We start from the raw sequence: 27,514 nt of genomic DNA on the forward strand, positions 1-27,514 counted from the left end.
TGGACCTTGGATAGTTTAGACACACGTTATACAACCTGACTTCTAAAATGAGAAATGACCTGCAGGGCTTGACGTGGATTTCAGAAAAAAAGTAATGCTGGTTGTAAATATGAATATTCATTGTAAATATGAAACTTCATTAGATCAAGCTAAAAGTGCTCTCTGTCTTTGTCAGCATCTACCAGCTGATGCTAAGGAAAGAGCATTGGGACTGCCTAACCTCTGGAAGACTAAAGACTCCTCAGCTTTATGTTCAACAGCCTCTGACGGGTTTCCCTTCAATAAATCTGCCTCCTCTTTTTGGAAACACTTGTTAACTTCTGGAAACTGTGATGTTTCTGATGAAGATAAGAATACAATAATTTTAAAATACATTTGCCACTCTGTTTGAAAAAAAGGTGATTTAATCCTACCTTTCTGGCTGGGGTTTCTCCTCGTCCTTCTGAAGGTCATAACTTCTATCCCATAGCAGCTTGGCCTTCTAAAAGGCTTTGATGAAGGCTCTTCTCAAAAAAATCTTTTGGGTTTTCCAAGTTCATTCCTTGTCCACATGTGGTCATCCTCCAAAGATTACCAGGGATTCATGAAATGAGATGTTCAAGTGTGGGAATACTAGAAAGTATATTCAGAGCAGAAGCTGTGGAGCAGGATAAACAGCATGAGAAAGGAAGGCTGAGAACCAAGGACACTCCAGAAGAAAAGGAAAACAATTTCAAGTAAGCTGTGTGATGGCAGACCCCAACTGGAGGAAGAGTGTGTGGCTTGGAACGACTCATGACCCCGACTGGATAAGTGCCTGCATGACTGTTTGAGGAGTCTTTTGTTGACACATAAAGGCAAGTGGGAAAATTATAAGAGAAAACTTGTGAATGTATATAAGGGATGTTAAACCTGTAATAAATGACTTGGATTGTCCACATCTGAGTCCATGCCTCAAATGCTGCATTCAAGGGCTGCTCTGAAAGTAATGCCAGTCAGAGTCATCTGACTGGTTCACAATTGTCCAGATTCCTCTTGGAAGCGCTTAGATATTATCCAATGGATTTTTTTAACCTTTTCTCTACCACAGCTCCCATTTGAAATGGCTCTTCCAACATAGATCTCAAGAAAAAATAAATAAAATTGCATGAAGACTTCCCTGAGATCCTCTTAGATAAACACAGCCAGTGGAGAACCACAAAGATGACTAAGGGCCTCTGTGAGGAAACCCTAAGATACCTGCAACCATTCAGTGTAGAGAAGAGAGGAATGCCAGGGGAACTCATCAGCGCTTGTATTCTGAAGTGTGGGAGTCTAATTGTTGGGGTCTGGCTCTTTTTAGTAGTGTGCAGCAATGGGACAAGGAATAACAGGCACAAACGGGAACACAGAAAGTTCCATGCGAACACTGAGAACTTTTGTTAGAGTGACGGAGCACTGGCACAACAGGTTGCCTGGAGAGGTTGTGGGATCTCCTCTGGAGATATGAAGACCCACGTGGATGTTTTCCTGTGCAACGTGCAGCAGGGAGCCTTCCTCAGCTGGGGGTCGGACCCAATGACCTCCAGAGGTCCCTTCAAGCCCTACAGTTCTGTGATTCTGTGGTGTTCAATTCCTGCAACAGGGCCCTGAGCCCCGTTCACACCTTATGGGACCGAGTGCCCTGAGAACAGATTGACTGCTACTTTGTAGGCTTTTAACTTTCAAAGTCTTTAACTTTCAGTCCCCTTCAATGCGTCTCGGCAGTCCAGGCAGCCAGGCTGTTGTCCTCACTCCTGGTGTGGATGCAAGATGCAACACACACTCACGCCTCCCTTCCACCCCGTTCCCTCCCCGTCGCTTGAAAGGCACGGGCGCATCCCTCCGCCGCGGGCCGGGCGCGGCGGGGCGGAGCGCTGTGAGGAGGCGGGCGGAGCGGAGCCGCGCTCAGCCCACCCCGCGCGGCCCAAGGCGGAAGGAGCGGCCCCGCCGCCCTCTGCTCGCTGCTCCCGCGGCGGCCCGGCTGCCCGTTTCCGCCCGGCTGCAGGCAGACGTCGGGCCGTCATCTCGCCGCCGCTATGCTGGGTGTCGCGGAGCCGGCGAAAGGGGAAGGTAGGTGCTCCGCTGCCCGCTCTCACGTGGGGCGGCCGCCGAGCTGCCCGCCCGTGCCCCGGGGACTGTGCGGCGGCCTCGGTGACGGAGGGTTGGGAGCCCTCGCCCCTCGTGGTGCCTGGCGGGGCCGGGGGCGACCACCCGCCCTTATGTAACGCTGGGGCCAAGTCCTGTCCTGCGAGCGTGTTCCACCGGGCAGCGTTGGCTTTAGCGATAGCGCATCCCCGTGCTCCCTTCATTTTGTGTTTGTTTGCTTGTTTTTCCCTCGGCTCACCGTGGAACTTCGAGAATCCTCAGCTTTGTTTCTTTTTCTTTCTAGAAAATAGCTGTGGTAACGCTGCTTGTGGGGCTTAGTGTCTCGGTGTGTGTTTCTGTGGATGTCTCTTGCAGCTCTGAGTGATGCTCGTTTTCGGGTTATTAAGCAGGTAGGGATAAAATGGCCTGTGAATGAGGGCAATGCAGTTACACGTACCTAAAAGCGAAAAGCTAGATGAGATGCTAAAGGGGAAGAACTGTTTCTTATTAGAGTGGCTCGGGTGGTTGGGAGGAGCAGAGCCCCATGCCCTGCTCCAGGAACCCTCAGTCATGCCTGGGTGGCCCCAGAGCATCACCATAGGCCCCAGAGCTCACTTGGAAGGCTGATGCTGCAGTGGGGATGTGCTGGCACCAGGCAAGTGGGGAGCAGTGGGGTCAGGGAGCCATGGAGGTGGTGGCGTGGAAAAGGGTGGGGACAGAGAAAATGGAGGTAATGAGGAAGCAGCGTGGAGGCATGACAGTTGTCGGAAGCTTTCCTCTTGCTAACCTGTTAGTTGTGCTTGTGAAGGTGATGAAGCAGTTTCTTTTCTAGCAACAAAAGGATAATAATCGAATCATATCTTCAGAAGACATAAACTACTTGAGTGCTGCACGTCCTTATTCACTGAGATGTGGTATGCTGCAGGCCCTCTGGGACTCGCTGTTGCTCAGTTAAGGTCTGAAAGTCCATTTGCACAGTCCTCTCACAGCATCTGGTTATGAGGTTGCATTGTGGATGTCTTAGGGGCCTTCAAATGTTAGGATTATTGCAGTTCCCTATGTTCCTGTGGAGTTGACTTACAATGCTAACAAAACAAAGGATTTACAGATCTGGATAAGTCCTAGCATTAGCAATTAATGTTTACCATCATAGAGTTACCTCAAAGGCTGCATGAAAGCATTGGAAATCAGTGATATCTCAAGAACCTTTAGTAATTCACCAGGCAGATGCTTGTGAAAGAGGCAAGCACATGTGATCCTTCTTTATGTGGCCCCGCCCTGTATGCATTCATTCAGCCTGCAACAGCCAACAAGTGCAGCCTGAGCACATACAGGCACAAGTGTACTGAAGACCTAAATTCTCTCCAAATTTAATCTCTATGAACTCATTCTTACCTTGCACCCATGTGGAGCTTTGGTGTTCTCAGCATTCAGCCTCAAATTCTGTGGCTCAAATGCCCACTAATTAAGGAGTCAATTCCATTCATTTGAATTTCATTTCTACTTAATTTTTATTCTTTATTTGATATTTACTTCTCCTTTAATTCAAAAAGATAACGATGAGTTATTGCCTGTTTGTCTGCTTTGTACGATTTACAAGCACAATTACAATGAATTGTGCATTGGTAATCATGAAAAAAAGAAAAAAGAAAACCCAAACATTGATTGTCAAGTCAAAGAATTCATCCATTGACAAAATTTACCCTAAAGCTTCTTAATTGCAGTAATCTATTATTTTTTTAAACAGTTTTGGATTTTTAATCAATGTTTTTTCCATTATTATGATTTATAATGTTGGCACCTTATTTGGAAAAAGAGGAGATCCTCAGTTCGGAATAAAGTCAAGGTTGTATTTGCCAAGTATTAGAAGCAAATTTTGAGGTGTAAGTGGTGTTTTGCATATACTCATACAGAAAACAGATAAGCAAGGCATAAAGGACACTATTTACTTATTTAAATTAGGCATGCTGCTTGGAGTGGCTTAACTGTCTTTTCTGCTCTTGATAAACTACTGTGTAAGACTGGATTTTCCTTAGAGTGTTTGACTGAATTTGGTTCCATCTTATGGTCTGATGGTATTTAGATGTGCAGTGAGGTTTAGAAACAGGTTATACAGGGGGAAGCAAGTAATTCTGAATAAAAGAATATTAAATATAGTGAACAAATGTGTAATTTAAAATATTCAAATTAAACTGAATCTTAAGCTTGAAGCATACCTAGGATTTCACAGCAGATGAGTGCAATAAATGAGAAAATCATTTGTTTACCTAGCTAGGTTTGCACAACTGCCTGATGAGGCTGTGCATTGTGTAAGCTTCTTTTCATCTGTTAGGTAATTCTCATGTGCCAGAGCAATGTCTAACCAGACATACTGCAAGTATAATTACGGCAGGATTTCTTCCTTCAGGATACTCACTTTCTGCTGCTACCAATAACTGTGCTGTTCTTTCCCTTTTCTGTCTCATCTCATGCCTCTGTTGACAACCTGTGTTCTCCTTTCCTTTATTTAGACATACTCAGATTTCTTAAGAATAATAAAATAAAATGTAGAAAGTAAATTTTATTAATAGAAATGCTTTGTGGAAATCCACACAGCCAAATTTTACCTTTCAGAATTAACTGGAACACTGAAAATTATTGTCAGGTGTTAAGTGGATAGGACAAGGGGAAATGGCCACAAACTGAAGCATAGGAAGTTCTGCACAAATGTGTGTGGGAACTTCTTCACAGTGCAGTGACGGAGCACTGGCACAGCTGCACAGAGAGGTGGTGGAGTCTCCTTCTCTGGAGATGTTCAAGACCCACCTGCCTACCTGTGCAACCTGGGCTAGGGAGCTGCTTTGACAGGGGGTTGGACTGATGATCTCTAGAGATCCCTTCCAACCCCTACAATTTTGTGATTCTGTGATTATTTGCAACTTTGAACGCGTGCTTCTATGATCATGCTTAGGGGTTGTCAGGGTTTGACAAGGGATGTTTTGGTAGAAGGAGCTGGATTCCTGTGCAAAACAGTGCTACATAAGTGGTTATGCTTGTTTTATGGAGCAAGTTAGTGCTGTTTCCAGTATGGCAAATCCTCTTGTTACTCGTGGATTTATCCATCTCCTTAGAATGATGAACTTCACCCTTGCTCCTTGCTAGGAACACTGTGGATTCTAAGACTAAGGTTAATACAGGTGATTGTAATGTTATTGCAGTGAGTCAGAAAGAGATATAATGCTGTCTGATATTTTTCTTTGTTTACATATCATGTTCAATGATTCTTCTGTTTTATTTTTGTTGACTTTTGCTCGGAGCTGCATAAGACCTATTTGTTGTTATGCCTCATAGTGCCTTCAGAGCCTATTATGTTAATAAACAATCAAGAAGTGCTGCAGAAGATAGGCAGGAGGTGGTAGGCAGCAAACACAGATAGAGAGGTAATTGCAGAATGGTGCTCAGTAAGTTGGCCTGGCGTAGGTAAATGGTATGTTGACTCCCTCTTTGTTCTTACTTGGAAAACAAGAAAACCAGCAGTAGCTAGATACTGAAGATGAAGGTGTGATAAACCACTGATGCAAGAGCACATGTGATTTGAAAGAATAAAATAAGAAGTAGAAAAAAAGGCTTGAATTCAAGCATGTCTTAGAACAGATAAGGTAAAAATATGGAAGAAACAGTGAAAAGAAGTAACTATGCCTTTTCACTGTATATAGGAAGATGCATGCTTAACAGTAGTACAGTGAAGGATGGGGGAAACCAAATAAGGACAGCCTGATGCTAATTGGATGGTGTAGGGTTGTTTTGTTTTTGCTTTGATGCTTGTATTCATTATGCTCTTTGAACTCTGCCTGCTTAGTAAGAACAAGAGAGCATAGACCTCCTTCTTGAATCTAATAGGCAGTGAAAAAGGAGTTATTTTGACATTAGATAAAGAGGCAAATACCTTTTATTTCTTTTGCGTGTTGTTAATGCCGCTGAAAGATGGAAGTTTCTAAAAGTGTGAATAGATTATCATTACTTAAATTTGTGCTTATTTTTTGGTTGTTGACTGTTGTCCAGTCTTAAGTAATAATCCAATAGAAATGAGGCTTGTGTATGATCTTTTATTTAGGATAAAAAATGTGAGCAACTGTACAGCTACCTGAAGGGAGGCTGTGGAGAAGTGAGGTTTAGCCTCTTCCCCTGTGTTACAGGGGATAGGACTGGAGGGAATGTCCTCAAGTTGTGCTAGGGGAGATTCAGGTTGGATGTTAGGAAATACTTTTCTGAGAGAGTGGTCAGGCACTGGAATGGGTGACCCAGGGCTGTGGTGGAGTCACTGACCCTGGAGGTGATCAAAAAGCCTTATGACATTGAGTTGAGGGATGTGGTTTAGTGGATAATACTGGTGGTGGACGGTTAGATTGGTAATAGATGGATGGGTTGGACTGGGTGATCTTGGAGGTCTTTTCCAACCTTGGTGATTCTGTGATTCTACATGTGCATATGGCCTCCTTCTCTCCCCCTCATTTTAGATTTCTTCCTGTGCCTCTGCCCATAATTTTCTGTTCATTTCCTTTGCAGTGTGTGCTGTTATTTCTTTCCTCTAACTCTGTTACCTATGAAGGCCCATATCATCACTTCTCCAACTTAGTTTACATACCTGTTCGATTTTGAACATGCCTTGTTTTAGGTGTGCTGAAGTATGAATTCTATTAGTATTTCATTTCAAATATAAATTGAATGGATTCTTACAGCTTTGTTCATTAATGTAATGTTCCCACCTCTACCTTCAGCAAGATTTTAACCGAGTCTCTTGCCACAGTGTTAAATTTCAACTTTGTTGAGGGGCTCCGAAAATATTGATGCACTGTCTGACAGAGTTCACACTGAAATCTGTGATTCTGTGTCTATGAAGTAGAGATGATTAAATCTGCAAGGTGTGTAACCTATTACACTTTCTGATGCTGTCCATTTCAAACTGATTTATTTCCTTTTGATCTTCTCGTGGAGATTTTCTGCATTTTCGCTTTTGTTTTCCTGCAGGTAGCTAGGGAAGTTAATTCACAACATGATGTTGACACGAGTCTAGTGTTTCTGTGAAATACGTCATTCAGAAGAGACTGGAATAATTTCCTCTCTGGAAACCTTCCGTACTGTAAAGAAATTGCACTTTAACAACAGCTTTTTATGTTCTGTTGCTTACGAATTCCATCTTGACTGAGTTTTTTCTCAGATTGCTGGCTGATCTCAGAACACACTTGAAAAAGTGTAACACTATTATGCAATGGGAAGCCCAGTAATAATAGTGGGGTGGTAAAGTCCTAGGCTGCAGCAAGTGATAAGCCCAAATGGAGCAGCTGTGGACACAGAAGCAAAGGAAAAAAAGCTGCTTACCCTTAGAAGAAGGCCTCAGGTAGGCAGGGATCTCCAGCAAGGTGCCCTTGCCTCCACTGCCAACCCTTAAATGAGGTCTGGGAAGGGGTAGATCCTGGCTCCAGCCCTTCCAGTCACTCAGGTGTATTGCATGCACCTGAGCTCCTATGGGTTACCAGTGCCTTCCTGCCAGGTGCTCAGTCACTGTTTCAAGCTCTGACTTAACATAAAAAAGTATATTTATTATACCCCGCTGTTGCTCATGCTCACTACCTTCTGTTTATTCTTCTGTGGGATTTGTTTTATACCCTTAAGATTTATCTCAGATCTTTTTATGCAGCATTCAGAGGGAAATCTGTCTTTGAAAGAGACTTTATTTGACCGATAGATTTTTCTTTATGCAGTTGAACAGTTTTCCTTTGTTTGGGACTAAATCTTAGAAGTCGCCCAGATCCCTTGCAGGGAATAATCTTTGTCATGTTTGCGAAATGAACCATTGGTACTTTCTTGAGTGCACTTCTATTTTTAAGCAATCGTTTCTTGGTCATTTCTTTCTGATATTCAGATATTAACTTCACAATCAGAGTTGTGTATTTACTGTCAACTGGTGGTGTGTAGCATACCTTTGTAAACTGTGGCGTTCGTATCCTTAGTCATGCAGATGAAGTTTTCAGGATTTGGCCATTGCTCTGATTCCAATGCAGTATGTTTCTGATTTGGTGTAAAAGTTGCAATGCTGAATGGGGGAAACTATTTGACCTATGTAGTAAGGGCATGGCTTTCTCTATTTGAGCTCCAGGCAAGTGAAATGGGTTTTCAGTTGTCAACTGAGAGCAGCCCTGCAATGAAGGACTGGAGGTGTTGATGGACAAAAAAATGAACATGGGCTGGCAGTGTGCACTTAAAGTCCAGAAAGCCAATGGTATCCTGAGCTGTATCAAAGCAGTGTGACCAGCTGGGCGAGGGAAGTGATTGGCCCTCTCTGCTTTGCCCTTGTGAGGCCCCATCTGGACTATTACATCCAGATCTGAGGCCCCCAGCACAAGGGAGATATGGAGCTGTTGGAGCAGGTCCACAGGAGGCTTGTGAGGATGGTCGGAGGGCTGGAGCATCTCTCCTTTGAAGGCAGGCTGAGATTTGGGGGCCCTCAGCCTGGAGAAGGCTCTGGGAAGACCTTTTAACAGTCTTCCAGTATCTAAAAAGGGTCTAGAAGAAAGCTGGGGTAGGCTGTGTCAGGAATTGTAGCTATAGGTCAAGGAATAATAGTTTTAGACAAGAAGAGGAGGAATCTACCTACTCAGAATGGTAAGGTGCTGGCATGAGTTCCTGGAGAAGTTGGGGGTGCCCCATCCCTGGGGGTGTTTAAGGTCAAGTTGGATAGGGACTTTGGGCAACTGATGTAGTGGGAGGTGTCCCTGCCCATGGCAGGAGGGTGGAACTGAATGGTCTATAAGGCCCCTTTCAACCCAAATTATTCTATGGTTCTAGGCCTTTGTGAAGGAGTTTCAGCACAAACAAAAAGTGAGATCCTTGCTGAAAGGGAAAAGAGGCCAAAAATAGAAACTAGTGTGTTATTGCCAGAACTACAATGAAAAGTTGGTTTCCAGAATATATTCTGTTGAGTGCTGTAGACCAATAGTTGATACTTTCACCTGTAACTGTCTTCTTAGAAGTTGTCATTATGCCTTGTGGTCTCAGAATTCTTTCATTTCTGTTTTGTACTCTTGAAAATCAACACTAGAAGTACAGTAAAGGTTTTATTATGGTTCATGGAAGTGCAGTCCTTTTAGAACAAGTTTGATGGTGAATAGAGAGGAAGAGGTTTTCCTGTTAAGGTTGCTCAGTTCTTTACAATAATCACTGGTAGATGTTTGCAGCCGTGGGTCCCCACTTCTGTTTGCAGCTCAACAGATGTGTGTATTCCTGTTTTATACATAAAATCTGGACCATTTAAAACCAACTCTTTGATTTTGAGTTCTCTCCTGCTTTGCTGAAAAGTTTCTGTATGAATTGTATTAGTTTTTGGCACATACAAGGGACCATTTGTCTAGTAAAAAACTGATGTCAAGAAGTTCTTTTCCCATCCTCCCATCCTGGCAGGACAGCACACTCCTTTCTTGGTGATCATTGCAAGATTATTAGCTGTACTGAAATCCACATTTTCTGATTATATTATAGGTTGGGTTCTAAAACCAGGTTTCCTTGTGCTCTGGTCTGTGCACAGTGCCCTGAAAAGTCTCTGCAGCAGGTTCTGAAACGAAAACCGATTCTGGTTTTCAATCTGCATTTCATCTTTTCTTTTGTTTCAGCTCTGAGTGTGAATAAGCTGTAGCTTGTAACCTGTTCTTATGCACTCACAGGTGTTTTTGCACAGTCACCAGTGGAGTTTGTCTGAATGTTTTACTTGTAGGGGAGAAGCCAGTGATGGGTGGGGGAGGAACAATGACAACAAAGGAACAAAACAAAGGTCTTCAAATTGCAAAATCACCGTTTGAATAAAAGGCTTCCCAATTCACTTGTTTTCAATGGAAGCAGCCTATTGCTCTGAACTGTCTTAGGTATAGACATTGAGTTTTATGCGTTGTTTACTTTTAACTGCATTGTTTCATTTGGCACCTGTGTTATGCTTTGCTTGGTTTTACAAAAAGCACTGAACAGTATTTATTTCTTCAGTTTGAAAGGGGTTAGCATGCCTTTTCTGTCCTACAACTAACAGAATTATACTGAAAAATAAAATGCAAAAATGCTTGTTTCCTTACATAAAGCAAGTTAAGATTTGTGACCAGTGTCACATCAGCTTACAAAGTCTTTGGCCCAAGCTTGTAATTTTCTTATAGAAAATCTGACACGTACTGTTGGTTGTAGTTTATCCAGAGAGATCCTTGATGAGATCGGGGCATCCTCATTCCAGCCACCATTTGTCATTACAGGTTTCCTGCCATGCAGTCTGTTCCTTTTGCTGCCAGCTCGTAGCTGTGAGCATGTTCCTGTCTCCAAATTGAGGAGCTTTTGTAAAGTCTGGGTTATTCTCTTCTGGGAATAACACTGCACCTTTGTTTCTAGCAGTCAGCAGGAGCAAGCTCACTGTTCTTTTCCAGTTCCTCTTTTGCACTACGATACCCAGTTCAGTCAGAAAGCTCACCAATTAAGGTGATGTTTATTAAAAAATTATAATAAAACTTGTAGAGACAATCAGTGAAGTTTCAATTTCCTTTGATTTTTAGGGGGCTGACCTAGTTCAGATTCCTTTTGTCTGAACTGTATAATTTGTTACTGCCACCTATTCATGAAGCACTCTGTTACCTTTGCTAGAATAATAGAAAAATTGTTTTATCCAGTTGAGTTTGAAAAACTTCCAACAATTCAAGAGATTCAATTACCTCTGAGACTTCTCATCCACCTTTTTCCTAGTGACCAAGTTTTTCATGATGAGTCTCTGGAGGCACAACTTGTGACTGTTGTTTCTTGGCTTACCATCTGCCATGGCAAAGAAAAAGATAGCCCTGCTAGACTTGTGGGTATCTCTCAAGTAGGTTTAGGCTGCTATTAGGTTACAACTTAACCTTTTTTTGGCTTAATAGAAAAGTACAGCTTTTAACTGTTAGTCCTTGTCCTTTGGATATGCTCAGTGTGCCCCACCACCTTCTTGTCATCTGATTGCCATTCTCCTGTCTGTTATTGTCTTGTTTGCAGTGAGGAATCCAAAATTGGACACAGTACCCCAGATGCAGTCTCTCCAGTGTTTGAAGAAAAAACAGCTGGTTACTCTTGCTAATGCAGCTTTTATACACTTGCTCTTCATTTTTGCAAGGCTACACTGCTATCATGTTCAGCTTATTGTCCTCGTGCCAACCTACTCTTGTGTGTGAGCACCCAGCCTGTACTGCTACATTACAGTATTGATCTGCCCAAGCTCCCCAGGGCTATGCTTACAACCCCAACCAGACAGAGGTCAAGGAGTGGTTGGACAGTGCTCTCAGACATAGGATTTCAGTTTCAGGTGGTCCTGTGTGGAGCCTGACACTGGACTTGATGATCCTTGTGGGTCCCTTCCAACTCAGGATATTCAGCGATTCTTCCTCTTCCTCCCATACTGGTATCATGCACAAACCTGCTGACAGGTGCTTTGTGTCATGTCCAGGTGCTTGATGAAGACATTGAACTGTATTGGCTCAGTGTTGATCCTTGAGGGATGTTGCTGCCAAGTTAATGTTTTTCTTTGTTGTGTTCTTTTTGTTTAGCTTTGTGTTATCTTTTCCCCCAACAGTACCTTACAGTCTGCTTGCCTAATCTCCATCTCACCAATCTGATTTTAAGAATACTATGGGAGACAGTCTTGCTCAAGGTACGCTAAGCAACATCAATATTTCTTCCATCAGCCATTGAGTAATTTATCTCATTGTAGAAGTTAAATAAGTTATTTGGACAGATTATGCCTGTGCTGAATCCTCGCTGCATGCTCTCAGTTATTCTTATGTGCCTATGGCTTTGGGAGGATTTTCCTTGGTAGCTTGGTGAGATCTGAGGTGAGGTTGACTGACCTGTAGCTCCCTGCATCCTCTGTCTTGAGGGTGTACATGATGGTTGCTTTCTTGAAGGTTTTGGGTGCGATTTCAGTGTGATGATGCAGCAAAAAGGATAGAGAGTAGACTCAAAGTAACCCTGCCAGCTTCCCGGGCACCTTGGGCTGTGTTTTATATACTTCTGTGACATTGTATATATCACGTCAGCTTTGTTGTTTCCTTCTCCTTTACTTTGTTTCCAGCACTGCTCTTTGAGGCTTATTGTTGCCCTTGGGATTACCACTGTCTCTCTCACTTACATAGCATTCTTCAGAAGAGATGCAGCAGCCTGTTTGTCCTGTCTTGTGACTGGGCAGTTTATAGGTGGAATTTTAAACAGCTCACTCTGCTTATGTTATGCAGTGCTTGGTCAGGTTTGTGATAGTGCTTTCATCAAATGGTATCTAAATGCAGATTGTAAATGTTTTTACAAAGCAATCTTTCAAATTCCAGATAATTACAAGTCTAAGTAACGCTGTAGGAATAAGTAGTTAATATGCTATCAGGGTGGCTACATAAACAGTTAAGGAAGGTTATTTTCACTGTTAGCATTTTACTTTGGAGTCAACTGAAATAAGGATGAATGTTGAAGAGACCTAGCTGTATGGCAGCATCAGTGATCTGCTCCTGGTGGGTAGCTGCTCCAAGTATCCTCACTCAATGCAGTGGTGACAGATGGAGTCCCCATCAGTAGTAAAACACCTAAATGTACATTTTTGTTTTTAAGTGCCTTTAAATATTTCCAGTGTGCGTCCAAGACCTCCCTGTACACTTTGCTGACTAGTGGATCGCTGTCTTCATCCTAAGGTAGAAGCATAGTGTGTCCCATGACTGTTCAGTAGTCAGTCCATTTACTGTAACTTATGTCTCTGTATTCTGTAATAGGAGTTTGCTTTCAGATAGACACCGACATCGATGCTGCATTAATCTAGGGCTGAAGCCATACCCAGTAAGTCAAAGCCAGTGTTTGTGTATTCTAGTCTTATGTGTCTCACTAGATAAGTTGATGGAAAATGCCTTCCTTGTAATATCTTTGTATGCATGTTTAAAAAGTTCATGAGTGGGGGTTGGGATGAGGGAGAAAATACTGGTGGGCCCAGTTTCCTATGTAGTGTTGCCTCTGTTCCTCTCCTCCACACTGACTCCTGAAGCTCTCTCCAGATGAGTTTGTGGCTGTGAGTTCTTAACTTGCCTGCAGCTGCAGCACAAGCTGCGACCTCTGACAGATGTCCGAGCTGGTGAGAACCTCATCTTGACACCTCTGTCCATTAAGTGTATCTAGAAATCAGCAGGCTGTCCTGCAGTGTATTTGGGGACAGACAGTTCATTCCAGAGATAGATGCCAATAATGGAAACGTTCAAAGCTTTTTTTATGAAGACTGAAGGAGAACTGTAGGCTTTTGGGTATTAATTTTCTCAGAGTAGTACTGTAGAACTACATCCAATTTTACTTAGACTGAAGAGAAAAGAAACCTATATTTCTAAGTCCATAATATTACAAATGAAAAAATAATAATAAAAATCTGTCAGCTCTTGCACACAGTTGCTGCTAGGAAGCCTTTCGGGACTGTCTGCTGTGGGCTGTCTTTAAGAAAACCTTTAGTGCACAGCCTCAGTTACTGCAATGCTATGTATAGTAGAAAATCAGAAGTTAAGGTATGTTTAAAAGAGAAACAGAACTACTGTGCAAGAGTTGGTGTGAGCCTTAAAAAACAACCACTCATCCAGTTTGCTCATCTTCCTTTTTCGTTCTTCATGACTAGATATTGCAGATGCTCCTTGCGAGTGAAGAATTGCCAGTTGGATGAAACTGTACAACTGATTTTTTTTCTTAATTGATTCATGATTAGAAACTTTGTGCAAAACCTACTTTTTTGATTAAGGATTTTGGATAAGGCATCTTGAGTTGTAAATGCTTCAGATAAGGGATGACAAGCTAAAAAAGTTTTACTCTGGTTATTGATGTAATTGGGTTTCTCTGTCACATTGTTCAGTTCTGAGTGATGAAGAGATAAAAAGCAGGAATAATGCACTGCAAAACATTTCTTATTGTAGCATGAAAATATTCAGTTACTTATATTCCAGTTACTCTAAGCTAGAGATGGTGCTATGGTGAGCAATGCAGTATTAAACTTGTAGTCTTTGACATTAATGGAACTTTTCTGGAGTGAAGTAGGTGGTGGGGGTGGGAGGAGACTTCATCCAGAGAGTTATGTGCTGTGACTGAAAGTACCAAACAGTGCTCCAGCAGCATTCTCTTTTTGTTTGTTTGTTTAAGGTGCTACATGTTATTTTAAAAGGAAGCACTATGCATCTTGTCTGCTTTGCCTATTACTTCATTTGTTTTACTTAAATCTTCAGAACCAGATACAAACTCAGGAAGTAAAGAAGTGTTTCTACTGGTACATGTTGTTTTATGAAATTGAGCATTGTTACTTACAGCTTCATTCAGACCTGTTCAAGTTGTGTAGCTCTAAGTATTTTCCAGTCTGCCATGGCCCTGACTTTGGATTTGCTTTCCCTAGCAGATGACCTGAAGTACAAACAGAACCAATATCTATGCTCTGAGTGTCTCCAAGAATGTGATGTTGAAGTATGGTAGCCCAGTAAAGGTTGTGTAACACTTTGTAGAGTATTCAGTTCAGTTTATGTGCATGAAACTTGGCAAACTGATTAGGGAGCAGAATTTGGACCCCTATATTCAGTAAGGAATGTTTTTGTTTTTTTTCCACGAACCAGACAAATTGGAAGTACTAATTTTATCCTTAGCTAGAAACTTGAAGGTTATGCTGGTACACAAAAATATACAGTTTTATTGTAATGCTTGTGGATTATTGCATCTTATTTGGTCATATTCTCATTCAAACTCTTTATCCTAATGCTATGTGCTGATGGATTGCTGCCATGTCAGTCATGACTAGTGGCTGTTGCACCTGGAAATAATTTTTTTAAATAACTGTAAAGGTGGTGGTCCTTCTCTCTGTTAAATTCCAGATGAGCATTACGAAAAAATTTCATGCTTCTTTGGTTTGGTTTTCTTTTTTTTTTTTTTGTCTTCAAGTATGTTTCAGCTGAATTTTTTCACTGGATTGTGTGAATAGGAAATAAAAAATTATTTGCCTTTAAGATAGACTAGATGTCATTGTCCATTTCCTCATTATATACTATTTGGGAGCATGGTTTCTTGCTTTTTCACAATTATTCTATGGGAAGTTACTCTAGCAAAGAGCCAGATACGTAAGTATTTGCTGATTTATTATAATAGTATCTTGTTCTGTCTAACAGCTAACATGAGGTCGATGTCAGAAGAGCCAGTCCCGTTACATGAAGAATTTATCTACTGTTGTGGAGCTGCTACCCATGTTTTAAAGTGTGGTCCCTGGAAAGACCTCTCAAAGGATGAAAGCAAAAATCTACCCAGGCTCTTGTTCATGATTATTCCTGGTAAGTGTTTTTTGTTCATTTTAAGTTTGGAAATGTGATGAATTGGAACAGGCATGCTCAATTTCAATATCAGAAGTATCACTAGATAAATTTGGCACGTGCACATGGCTGAAAATCAGTGGTATTGCAATGGTGAAATTTCTTTCTTATATTTGAATTAGCACTGTTATCTGTAATCTTAACAAGAAGGTTATCTGTATTTCTAAAATAGAGAAAAATTAGAATGTCTCAGTTATTTTTGCTGTGGTGGCTGTTTCCTGACAGAATTATATGCTTTAATTGCTCTTTATTTATTTATTGTATGTTAATGTGCTGTTGCGATATCAGCCTTGTGCAAGCTGTTGTTTGAACATAGTCTGGTGTTTATAGGCCAGTGTGTAGGCTGGTCTTTGCTTCATGGTGAGATAGTGACTGGTTCTCAATTTTCAGTTTTTGCAAGGTATTGGAAGTGCCACAGAATATTTTGTTACTTTCTTCAGGCACAATAATTTTATGTCTTTGCCTCCTGGAGTTTACTGGAAGCATTACTTTTCTCACGATCACAGTACAGTTTAAACTCTTTCTACAACTGAAAAGAAGAAATAAGACTGTAATGAGTTCATCTCTACTGCTTCAGGGGAACAACTTTCTAAGCCAGATGCTTCACAGAGTAACTTTTTTTTTCTTTTTAAAATCTATCTGTTCGGATCCAAATTGTGGAACAGTTTTCCAGAGGTCTGAGTGTGAGTTGGCACTTTTTGATTGTTGATTTCTTACAGTTAAGGCATTTCTGGAAGGCCTTAAGTTTCTTTTTGCCTCAGGTTCTGGAGCCTTGGTCTGTATTTCAAGTTATTTTGCTTGAAATGTACCAGGATATGCAGACCTTACAGATTCTGTGCTTCTTTTTGACAAGAAAACAATAGCAGGGCTACATGAGTCTTGTTTCCTGCAGTATACTTCTGTGGGGATGTAACATTTCCTATTAACTAGATAAACATCAGAAGAATATTCAAGGAACTTCTGTAGCCATCTGCAAGCTTTTGTGAGCAGCTAGTTGATGTTTATGCTCTTATTTCAGAGCTGTGTTGGTAACACTGGAAGCTCTTCCACTATGAGAATAGTTAAAAACAATGCAGTAGGAAAAGCTACCAAGCTGCAAAGTAGCTAGATTAGAAATAATTGATGATGAGGGTGTTTTCTGGTAGACTAGCCTGACATTAGGGTACCTAACTCCTCAGCTTTTCCTCCTAGTCTCTTGACCTCATTCACTGTGAAATACCAAGCGTTATGCCCCATTAAGAACAGGGGATTCTTTTTGTTAACACAAATAGGAAAGCAGAAAAGCAAAGAGCTTTTACAAGCATACCTAAAAGATGACTGATACTCTTTCATTTATGGTGCTCCTCTTTTCTAACAATTGTAAAATAAGCAAAAAGCAACTCAAGCTTTTTTTCATTATGAAGCTTTTTTTTTTTTGCAAGATTTTCCATAAGTATGTATTTATTTATCTTCGGGTGGTAGCAGTACTTTCTTAATATTCTTAATATCACTTCTGTCTTTGCATTTGTAGCAGATACCGTGGTTTTATTTGAGTATCAAATATTGATATTCAGGAATGCAAGGATGTGTGTACATTGAAGTCCTAAAAAATCCAAGAATAATCATTCAACAAATGTTCTATGTTCAAAGCCAAGTATTCAAATGTTTAAGAATCACAGTGATTTTAATTCCCTCTTTAATCACAATTGTGTATTTTGTCAAGATGCAGCTCAACCCTTGCTACCCGTTCTTCCAAATCCTGTCCATTTTTCACTTATTTCTTCTTTGTTCTTGATTTATATAGCCATACCATTCACTTTGCTTGAACTTTCATTTTGGGTTCATGTTGGCCTCTTTTTGCTCCTGAACAGACTATATTTTGTATCTAATTATTGTGTCTGGGTGTTGCTGTGGGTAATGCCTCACTGAAGAGCTAAAAGATTCTCTTGTAAACAAAAGAGATTTCTACATCCAGGAGCTGGTTTTAAGGAACCAAACCAAACAAACCCCACCAAATACTGTGAGATGCGTTTTAAAAACTGATTTTTGGCATCACTGCCCCAACATCTGAGTCTTCTACAAAGCTTTCCATTATAACCGTGTACTTTCTTTGCTGTGCTTACAAGAGGAAATTTAAATTAATAATATGCTTGTGGTTGTCTGCCTAAAAAGAGTGTTCTTACTCCCATACCCATACCTGCCACCTGCAGTTCATTTTGGAGAATGATGACTCAGGGAAGAGTTTTTCTGCTCCTGGAGTATCTTGATGTTGCCTGAACACCACTGAAGGAGGAACTCTGAAAAGCCATTATCAAAGCAGGCAGAACATTCCCATTGACTTCTGACTTGCTAGTTAGTACTCAAAATCCCTTGAAGAGATTCCTTGTTGGAACGTTTTGGCCAAGATGCCAATAATGTTTTGAATGGTACTTCTGATCTCTCAGAAGTTTAAACAGCACTATCGAATCTTCATCTTTCCTGCTGTTTCCCCTTCTGCAGTTTGTTGAAGTTACTAGTTTCATCATTTCATAGGATACTGTAAGAATTTCTAGGACAGACTCTGTCTTCTGTGTTCGTATGATTCCTCTTCCTGATCAGAAAAGTGAAATTGGTCTGGCAGTGATACATCATGGGAAAGTTTTAAGGAAAACCTCACATTGTTGTGCAGTATCAACAGGAACAATATTTCCCTCTTATTTTCCTTTGTTTATTTTCTAGTGATGCATAAATACGCGTTACTAGAAAATAAAGTGCTTTTCAGTGCTTTTGAACAGAATGTTCTATTTTTTTGTATCTTTGCTGTCCCATAAAATAAACATTTTATTACTGGCTTTCTTTAGGGAAGAAGCCATAACATATTGGATATATGATATGATATAGATCTATGGATATAGATTGGATATATATATATATATATACACCTCGTCTGTAAATATGCAGTTCATCTAGTAATATGGTATTGCTGGTTGATACTTAATTTAGAAACTGGGTCAAGAGAAATGGCTATTTTAAGGCATTTGTCTTGAATGACTTGGTTTATACTCTGTTCTTACGTGTATTGCAAGATGGTTGCCAAGACACTTAGGGTTGCAATGCCACAGCTTCTCATTGGAAGAACAAACAAAAACTCCCTTTTACTTTTGCACTGTAGTGCTGATGTTATCTTTGTTTTGGACACCCAGATTTGGCAGCGTAGTCTCCCAAGTTCCTTCCTGCAAGAGCCAGGGAGCTGGCTAGGAGCTACCATCACATAGTGCCATTTTGATTCTCATGAATCAGATGTTTGGTGTTTTGTTTTGGAGGTTTTTATATATTTTATTTTTGTCTTTCAAGGAAATTTATTTTATGAAAAGCACAGCTCAAGGGGAGTTCTGGGCACGTGAGGCATCTGGCAACATGTTCATATACCTAAACAGTTAGAAGTAGGTAGCATTCTCCTTGTGGTTTTATAAGTATGAAATGCTGAACCCTTTAGGAGCCCAGCAGTTTTCACACTTGAGATGCATGTATCCCTAATTCTGATTCCTCATGTAATGAACTAATGAAGGACAAAAAGGGACAACTGGTACAGGTCAATGAAAGAACCAGCCAGCCAGGGGCATCTTTCACTCAAAAAGGAAATTGTATGCAGCCAGGTTGAGCATGCTTGGTCCTACTCTATGTGGTGCGTTGCTCTGCGTGTTCAACTGATCTGCTGCGTGCTTTTCCAGTTTGAATTAAATCCATGCATATGATTTCCTTGTCAAAACAGGACATGGAAGGGGAAGAAAAGAATGATAAAGTTCTCAGCTTCTGACAGGGTCTTATCACAAGAAACTTGAGAGTAAATCTTTATGTAAGATTCTTGCTTTCTTTTTCTTTAGTTTGATTCTTCCCTAACGTGGAGGATTCCTCTCTGCCCTGATTTTTGTTTTTCATGAATATCTCAGGGGGAGTTGACTCCACAACATTTTCATACTCTGAAATCAATGGAAAAATTTTCACTGAATTTAGATTGAATTTAACTATGCCTGAAGCAGTTAAAATGCACAGTGTTCAGTGGAGTTCAGTCTCGTACAGCAACAGGGTAATGCTTTTGGTATGCAGTGGTCTGTGTATACTTGAATGAATGATACATTGAAATGTTTAATGTACACTTTGTTGGTTTATAACCTTTTTCCTTGTGTAAGTAGAATGTGTTTACTGAAGTTATTACTATGCAAAAATTTGTCCTCTTGTCCTTGGTCCAGAATACATGTGTACTTGTTACTGCACTTAATATGATTTTTTTTCCTATTAAATAATGCAATTTACCCATGAGAGTAAAATTAAATGTATGCAGTTGAAGGATCAGGAGGTCCCTGGTTTTCTGGAAATGTAGGCGTTATGGGGAGAGACAGGAATTACTTTTTTTTTCTCTTGTGTCATAAAGATCTGTTTTTTCCTTTTACAGTGTTTGTTTAGTGTAAAATTAGCAATGAGGTATAAAATCTACTGCAGCAATATTTAATGTTGCCTGGGTTCGCTGGAAACCAGGATCCACAGGGTGTAATGGAATATTTTTTTTTACTGTTTTAAGTGTCTATTTGTGTCTGTGTATTTATGAAACATTTAACTTTGTAAATAAATACAGTACACATTTTAAAACCACTGTGCTGTTAGGCCAATCTTCACGAAGTTCTTCTTGCATTTCATTGCTGAAGTGCATTGTAATACATTCTTACCAAACATCATCATTTTTATGACCATTGCTGTAAACTAGGCAACTTTGTTATTTGTAGACGTGTACTTGAAAAGCCTGGTTTTATGGTTGATAGTGCATAATGTAAACAACTTTTCTTTCTGGTAAAGAAGACTATGTAAGTTTTGTTCATTAATATACAGAAACCTCAGAATTTAATTGGTGCACACACGAGCTATTCCCTCTGCTTGCCAAGTTTCTTGATCTTCTTGCTTGTAATCTCATTGCTGCTGGGTTATTGGATCATCATTGTTTTACCAACACAAGCAGTGACTTCATAGTGTTTAAGTCCTTACAGGCCTTAAACAGATGCTTACTTTAAAGTATAAGAATTTAATCTCTTGAGCTAATCCTCCAAGTCAAGCATTGTTTTTGGTTTTCTGCACAACAGATGGTTGGATTTTGATCTTCTCTTTGGAGTAGCTGCATGACATAGTTCCACAAGACACTGTCACTTGAAGACTTCTTAACTATTTTTCAGTAGTGAAAATAGTACAGACAATCTTTCTGGCTTATGACAAGTCTGTAACAGGTTCTGCCTTGAAGTGAAGCTTCCTTTAAAACTTACAGTCTTTGAAGTTCTATTTTTGACTGTGCTGCAAAGACTCTGAAAAGCCTTCAGTGCTTTATCTGGTTTTGTCTTCTCTTCTGCAGATTCCGTATTTAAAATCATCTTTCTACATTTGCTAAGATAAATTTATTAAATACCACTGTATAATAATAATAATACACATTATAACGGATTGTATAATTCTGAGGCTTAATTCCTTTATATTTTGCAGAGGGGTTTTTTTTCCTTATTTTGGTTGGTTGGTTTGGGTTTTGGTTTTTTTTTTTTTGCTCCCACTAACACAGCTTTTGTAGAGTTATTAGTGGTTCCCTCTGCTCAGCAATCACTGGGATAAATAGTTTTTCAGAGGTCTACTGAAGGAGCTACTGCTACCACTGAGACCAGGGCTTTGCTTATCAATAAAAAATATTTCATGACTCTACAAACCATGTAAAGTGTACTAACTCTAGTTCAATTGGATTTTAAGGTATGTTTTAATTTAAACAAAATCCATGGGTTTAAAGGGCTTGTTGGTGTCTGATCTGTGTTGTAGTCATTTCCTAGGAAGAAGTGCATGAGATTTTGTAAGGACATCCTGTATCAGCTGATAAAGATGCAGGGTATACAGCTTCTGGCAGCCTTGGGCAGATGTAATTCAGAATCCAATATGTGAATCTTGGGATTTAATGCGTGATTAAACCAGTGAAAAGAAGGAATAGATCTGTTGGTGAAGTGAAATCAGATTCTGGAGTAGAGTTTACTCTGTCATTCTAGAGAAGTCCATCCTCTCATACAGCAGGTACTTCTGAAGTCAGCAGTCAGGATGTAATAGTGTTCACCATTTGTCTTGAAAATACAACTGGAAGAAAGGGGAATGCTGCTGGCAATGAAAAAAAAATACAGATGAAGAAGGAAGATGTTTGTACCACTTGGGTGAGGGCACTTTTAGCTTCTGGCACCTGTTCTAGTGCTGCATATGCAATCACTGAAGAAGCTCCAGCAAGGATTCCATGAACGAAATCAAGTGCCTGTTCAAACTGCATTAAGCAGTAAGATTTATTTATGTATTTATTTAGGACTGAATACCACCATGGCATCAACAGTAGAATCATCTGCCCTTTTACCTCTGTGGTTTTGGCACTATCAAGCTGGCTATGAGAGCGAGATTGGATTTTTGTTTTTTTTCTTTTAAAGATTCAGTTTTGATACGTGCCACCTGGCTCTTAAAGAGGACTAGCCTAATATCAGACATCTAATTAAGGTGATGGAACATGAAGGTCCATGATAAGAATGCATTCCTAGGCATTTTGTGTGACTGGGAGCTGGGGATGGGCACTCTCAGTACTGTTTCTACCTACTGAGGCATAGAGTTGCTCAGATGCTGTGGATATGGTCAAAACCCAACTGGGCACATTGCTGGGCAGCTGTTCAGCTAACAATGTGTGAATGGGAGGATGAACGTGGTAGTCTTAAGAAGTCCCTGTCAACCTCAGTGGTTCTGTGAATACAGCTCAATGGCTGGTCATCCAGGCTTCTTGTCCCAGTCTGGATTTGGATTTTAATTTATTTATCTGTTATATTCTTAGGAGTATAAAAGGTAGCAGACAAAAGCATATGGATAATCATAGATATCTACTTGATTAGAATTAGTCATATGTGGAGGAACTTTAATTCAAGATGCCCACTTCTTGCCTTCACAGCCATACTGCTTACGAAGTGCCTTAACTCTGCAATGAAGTTTGTTGGAAGAAGTATGCCAGAAGAGGGAGCTGTTTCAAAGATCAGAACAAATACAGCGTTTTTGGAAAGCTTTTTGCTGTAATAGTCAGCGATGCCATATGCTAGCAGGCTTTATGCTACCATCTGAATGCGTATGTAGGCACTGTTTCTCCACTGCTTGTGCATCACACACAAGAAAAATAGCTTTATAAGACCATTCATGTGACAGTGATTAACTGGTTCTGTTGGTTGTTGAGGGTCATAAAAATGCCTTTAATTTGTGTTATGGAGAGTGAAATAAAGGAGACCCAGTTAGAGCAGCTAACGTAAGGACTGGAATGCTGGAGCTTTTGTTCCCAGCCTTGTCACTGGGTTGCTTTTCAATAGATGCTTCAGCTATCCTCACAAATTGTGTACCAAACAAATCTCTGTTCCCGTTTGGAAAATTTATCTAATCTATCACCAGAGTCTCTAAGTTAACGTTCAGTAATAACCAGCTAACAATGAGTAAATAAATTAACAATAAAAGCACAACTGGACAGTCTGAGACAACAAATGCTTCCTCTCTTACAATGTTTAACTCTGGGCAGCTCCACTCCTTCTGTTTCACAAAATCCTTGGGCTAGGACATATATCATCTGCTGTTTGTACAGCACTAAATATCCAAAGGACATTAAAGAAAATAACTTAGCACAATTAAATACTTCAACTCTTCATTATGTAGAAAAAGAAATCATGTTGCTTTGGATGTTAATGGTTTGAATTAAGTAATACTTTTAGATACAGTGAGAAATTTTAAAATGAAGGTCATAGTTTAACTTCACTCCTGTTAACGTTGAAAGAAACTGCATATGATTTCTGTTTATAGGCTAACTTAGTTTTGATTATCTGAAGCTGAGATTAACAGGTTGTTTTCCTTGTGTGTATATCTTCACACGCTGTTTTCTGTGTGGGTGGTTATTTTCCATTCTGTTAACACTGTGCTTTGTCCTTCACTTATCTCCACTAGTTTCAGGTACAGGGATTTGCATGCGTTGTTACTTATGCCCATCTTTCCCACGTCTTTCCAAGTAGTGCGGAGCTGCTTTTGACAGATCTCAGCTGAAGAAGTGAAATGGAAAGGAAAGGGGAATTTGGGGCACAAAAATGAAGGTGATAACTTCAGAACCTTGTGTTGAGTTTTGGCTGCTGTGACATGGTACATGGAAAGAGAGGCACCCCAGAATGGCAGCCAGTTCATACTTAAGTATGACATCTCTGTAAGTCTCACGCTGGTGTCTAGAATTCAGTCCTGCGGGTAGATGTTTATATCCAAAAGGCTGAGCAGGATCTTTTCACTGTATGCACAGTTAATTCCTTCATTTATTTATCTTTGTAAGAAAAATAGGGTTTTTTTACGTAGTATCTGAGCAGCAGTGTTGATCTGTTCTCTGATATTGACAGTGCTTGAAATTAAACTTTGTCCTGAAGGTTGTACCTGAGCAGAACATTTCCTGTAGAACAGCACCCCTGACGTTTCCGACAGTGAGTTAACTAGAAGAGAGCAGCAATGAACCCACTGCCCTTTCTGTGGGTAGAAGATGAACTCTGTGCTGTTATAATGACTATAGCAGAGGGTGTGAGGCAACCACGTGATGCTCTGAGCGTGTTACTTGACTGCTGTGCTGTTCTTCAGACTGGCTCTGGGAAAGCCAGCTGGTATTCCTAGAACTCCTTTCCTGTAGCCCATCTGTCTGTGTAATGACCTTACATGATCAATGTCAGGTAAGCAAAGCCCTCCTGGAGAGTTTCTATGCTTCCTTTCTGTGCTAGAAGGTGGGATGTAACTGATCCTTCATTTGGATTTGGGCACTTTTTCAGGGCACTGGTCTTGCCTTAGACCCATAAAGCAGATGTTCCTGAGCCTAAAACAGTATAGAAGTTAAAAACCATAGAGTATATATTGAGACCCACCAGGAAATCTAACAGCTTACTGCTTGGAGCATTTAAAATACTTTGTAAAGCCATAATTGCACAATCCAAATGTTTGTCAACAATAGTGGCATAAGGTAATCCTGTTCCAACCACACTGTGCCACTCCACCCCTTGGTTATGTCAAAACAATAGTTTGAGAGGTCATGCTGTGAATTAAATAAATACATACATTTACTTCTAGGGTCCTTTTTGAGCTGGAACAGTTCCCTGTTTGGGTTCACAGCATGGCCCCGCAGGGCTCTGCCAGTGTAAGTCAGGCTGGAGAGCTGTGGTAGGGGGGTGGGAATGGCAGGAAGAAGGTGGGAGGGAATTACTCCAGTTCAACTTGCTGCTGAACTTTCTGATGTTAAATGATGGTGTCAGTCCCCAGCACACACAGCGCCTGTGGTTTCACACACTCCATCCTGAGGCTTTTCTGGATGGGGCTGGTACCCTACTGGTCACATCAGGTGGTAGTGATTCGCTGGGAATGCAGTGCCCCTTCCTTGTGGCTTCTGCTTTTGTTTATTCTGCAGCTTTGGATGAAGCTGCCAGCATTATATTTGACCCTGAGTTTTCAGTTTTTTGACAATGTGTATGTTACTTTAGTTTGAGTTTCTTTTGTTTGCCTGAAGGAATAATTGATGGGCAGAGGAGCTTCTCACTCTCCAGTAGCTGGTATAGGCAGTACAGCAGCAAGTGCTGAAAGCAGTTTGCACTCTTAAGAGTTCAAAGTCTGTGTAGTGTAACAGTCTAGATAGAAGAATTTACATGGGGCAAGTTAATGTGATCTTCCCCTTGACTACAGGTCTTCTAATCATAGGGTGCAAACTGGAACATAGGAAGTTCCCTACAAACGTGAGGAAAAACATCTTTACTGTGAGGGCGACTGGAAGAGGCTGCTAAGAGAGTTTGTGGAGTCTCATTCTCTGGAGAAACTCAGAACTTGTCTGGATGCTTTCCCGTGTATTTCTGTAGGCATCCTGCTTTAGAGGGAAAGGGATGTTGGGCTGAATGATTCCAGAGGTCCCATCCAGCACCTATGACTCAGTGGCTCTGTAGGAAGTAAGAGCACAGCTTTCTATTTAAGTGGGACATCAGTACAGCAGAACATTTTTTACTGGCATACTTTCATGGAATGTGTATTGTACAGTGTCATATTTTCTAAGCTTGATGTTGAACAGAAGCAAAACAGCAACCAAAAAAAAAATCACTTCTTCCAACTTTTCTAGATACATCTCTATCAGTAGCAGGAATGTTCATGGCTTAATTATATGTTCAGTCTTTTTGATGGACCATGTTCTTGTTCAGATGACTGTGCGTGAGGTGCTGTTAACTTTATATAATTGGTGGAGTTCTTAGTGGTTTATTTCATGCATAAATTTAGTCTGCGTTCTGATTTGGGCTGGGACAGTCAGTTTTCTTCCTAGTATCCAGTATGGTGCTGTGCTTTGGATTTAGGGTGATAATTATGTTGATAACGCATCAATATTTTAGTTATCGCTGAGCAGTGCCAAGGACAGTTTTGCTTCTCACCCTGCCAGCGAGGAGATGGGTGTGTGCAAGGAGCTGGGGGGCACAGGACTAGAATAGCTTGCCTAAACTGGCCAATATAACGTTCTGTGCCATATGGTGCCATGCTGAACATTACTGGGGTGCCCAGTAATCAACTTGAGAAGTTGACTGGAGGGAACTAACTGCTCAGAAACTGTCTGGGCATTGGTCAGTAAGTGGTGAGCAATTTCACTGTGCATCACCTGCTTTGTGTATTCTTTTACAACGATAATTGTTATTTTGCCTTCCTTTCTGTCCTATTAGACTGCATTTATCTCAGCACACAGATTTTCTTTCTCTCCCCCACTCAACTGGTGAGTGAGCCAGTGGCTGCGTGGTGCTGAGCTGCCTGCAGGGTTCAACCACGACAGTCTGTTATTTCTGTTCTCTGACTGGGATTAATGAAATCTTTCTGGGTCAAGTTCTCGTGGATTTGTCAATGAGATGTACTGCCTGGATTCAGATCAAATTTCTTTGAGGCTCTCTTTATTTCACTGTGCTAAATAGTTGGACTTTTAATGAAAATTATTCCTTGGGGATAAAAGTAATTTGTACTTAAAACTCTGAACGTATCGGCTGACTTTCCCCAAATCCTTTGGAGTGATAGGGACCTCGAAGATACAAAAAAAAGATGATTTGGATGGAAAAAGTACTGAGCAGTAGAGCACTCCCTGAGGAAAAGGAATCTTCTATCCTATATTAGATATTAGAAAATTCAATTCTTAGGATGCTATACTCCATTATTTAGCTGCTTATGGACTACTTGTTTGTGAGTAATATTTTAAAATATGCTGACAGTTGTGCTTTGTTTACTGGGTCAGCCCACCAGTTTCCATTGTCTTTAAACAAAAAAATCATTAAGAATAAAAACTTCCTCATGCAAAGAGGAGCCTGTATGTCAGATCTAGGCTCAAAATATGCCATTTTTGTTGAATTCCCCAGTGCTCCACAAGTACCTCTGATGGGGGTTTGGCACATTTAGGCTTGTTAAGTTTGAGAAGGCAGAGTAATGACAGGATGGTTGAAGATCCAACTGTGCTTGACAGTAATTCCCTCCACTAAATCTGGGTGGCAGATGTGATTTACTGAAGTGACTTACTGAAATTTCTCAATCTGTAGTATTCTCTCCATGTCCTCTCCCTGTTAATGAGGCGTTTTCAGCATGGTTCTTCCTGCCTCCCTGGCCACAAAGCATAATCAGGAGAGGAAGTAATCCGTCCCCTGCAATGTGCAGAAGCTCAACTTGGCCTGAGTTATGGAAATATTGTGTTTTATGGTATTTTTTCTTGATTTGACCATTTAAAGAAGAATCTGTTTCTCTTCATGTGATGTTTGAGGCAGAAAGGAAGAAATAACTACCTGCTGAAAGACCTATGATGTAAATCCAGTTTTTCTATGTGCAAATAATAAATACAAAATGTGTGTAATGTACATCTTCCTTCATAGTAGCTACTGGTAGAAGCACCTGAGCTGGTATGATTACCACTGACACTAAATATTTTCTTGTAGTGATGTTTGGAAATCAGGAAAAATAGTTTCTCCTTTCAAACTGTAGATAATGCATGGCCGTGT

At 40.6% G+C, this 27,514-nt stretch overlaps 1 protein-coding gene across 3 annotated transcripts in view; it reads left to right on the forward strand.

The window, feature by feature from the left end:
* Positions 1 to 1,971: 1,971 nt before the first annotated feature.
* LDAH (lipid droplet associated hydrolase) overlaps positions 1,972 to 27,514 on the forward strand; it is a 107,301-nt gene continuing 81,758 nt past the window's right edge. Inside the window, exons 1-2 of one of the 3 annotated variants that reach the window (XM_065730667.1) lie at positions 1,972 to 2,070; positions 15,270 to 15,428. In XM_065730667.1, the coding sequence (XP_065586739.1) occupies positions 2,037 to 2,070; positions 15,270 to 15,428 (193 nt within the window). In that variant the 5' untranslated portion in view covers positions 1,972 to 2,036. Of the gene's footprint in view, positions 2,071 to 2,476; positions 2,496 to 6,968; positions 6,987 to 15,269; positions 15,429 to 27,514 lie in introns of those variants that run through there. The other 2 variants (XM_065730668.1, XM_065730669.1) reach the window with 2 other exon arrangements.

This window comes from Cyrtonyx montezumae, unplaced genomic scaffold (genome assembly GCF_038088225.1).
Source record: "Cyrtonyx montezumae isolate F1298 unplaced genomic scaffold, pur_monq_1.0 scaffold_13, whole genome shotgun sequence".
NCBI classification, from domain to species: Eukaryota; Metazoa; Chordata; class Aves; order Galliformes; family Odontophoridae; genus Cyrtonyx; species Cyrtonyx montezumae.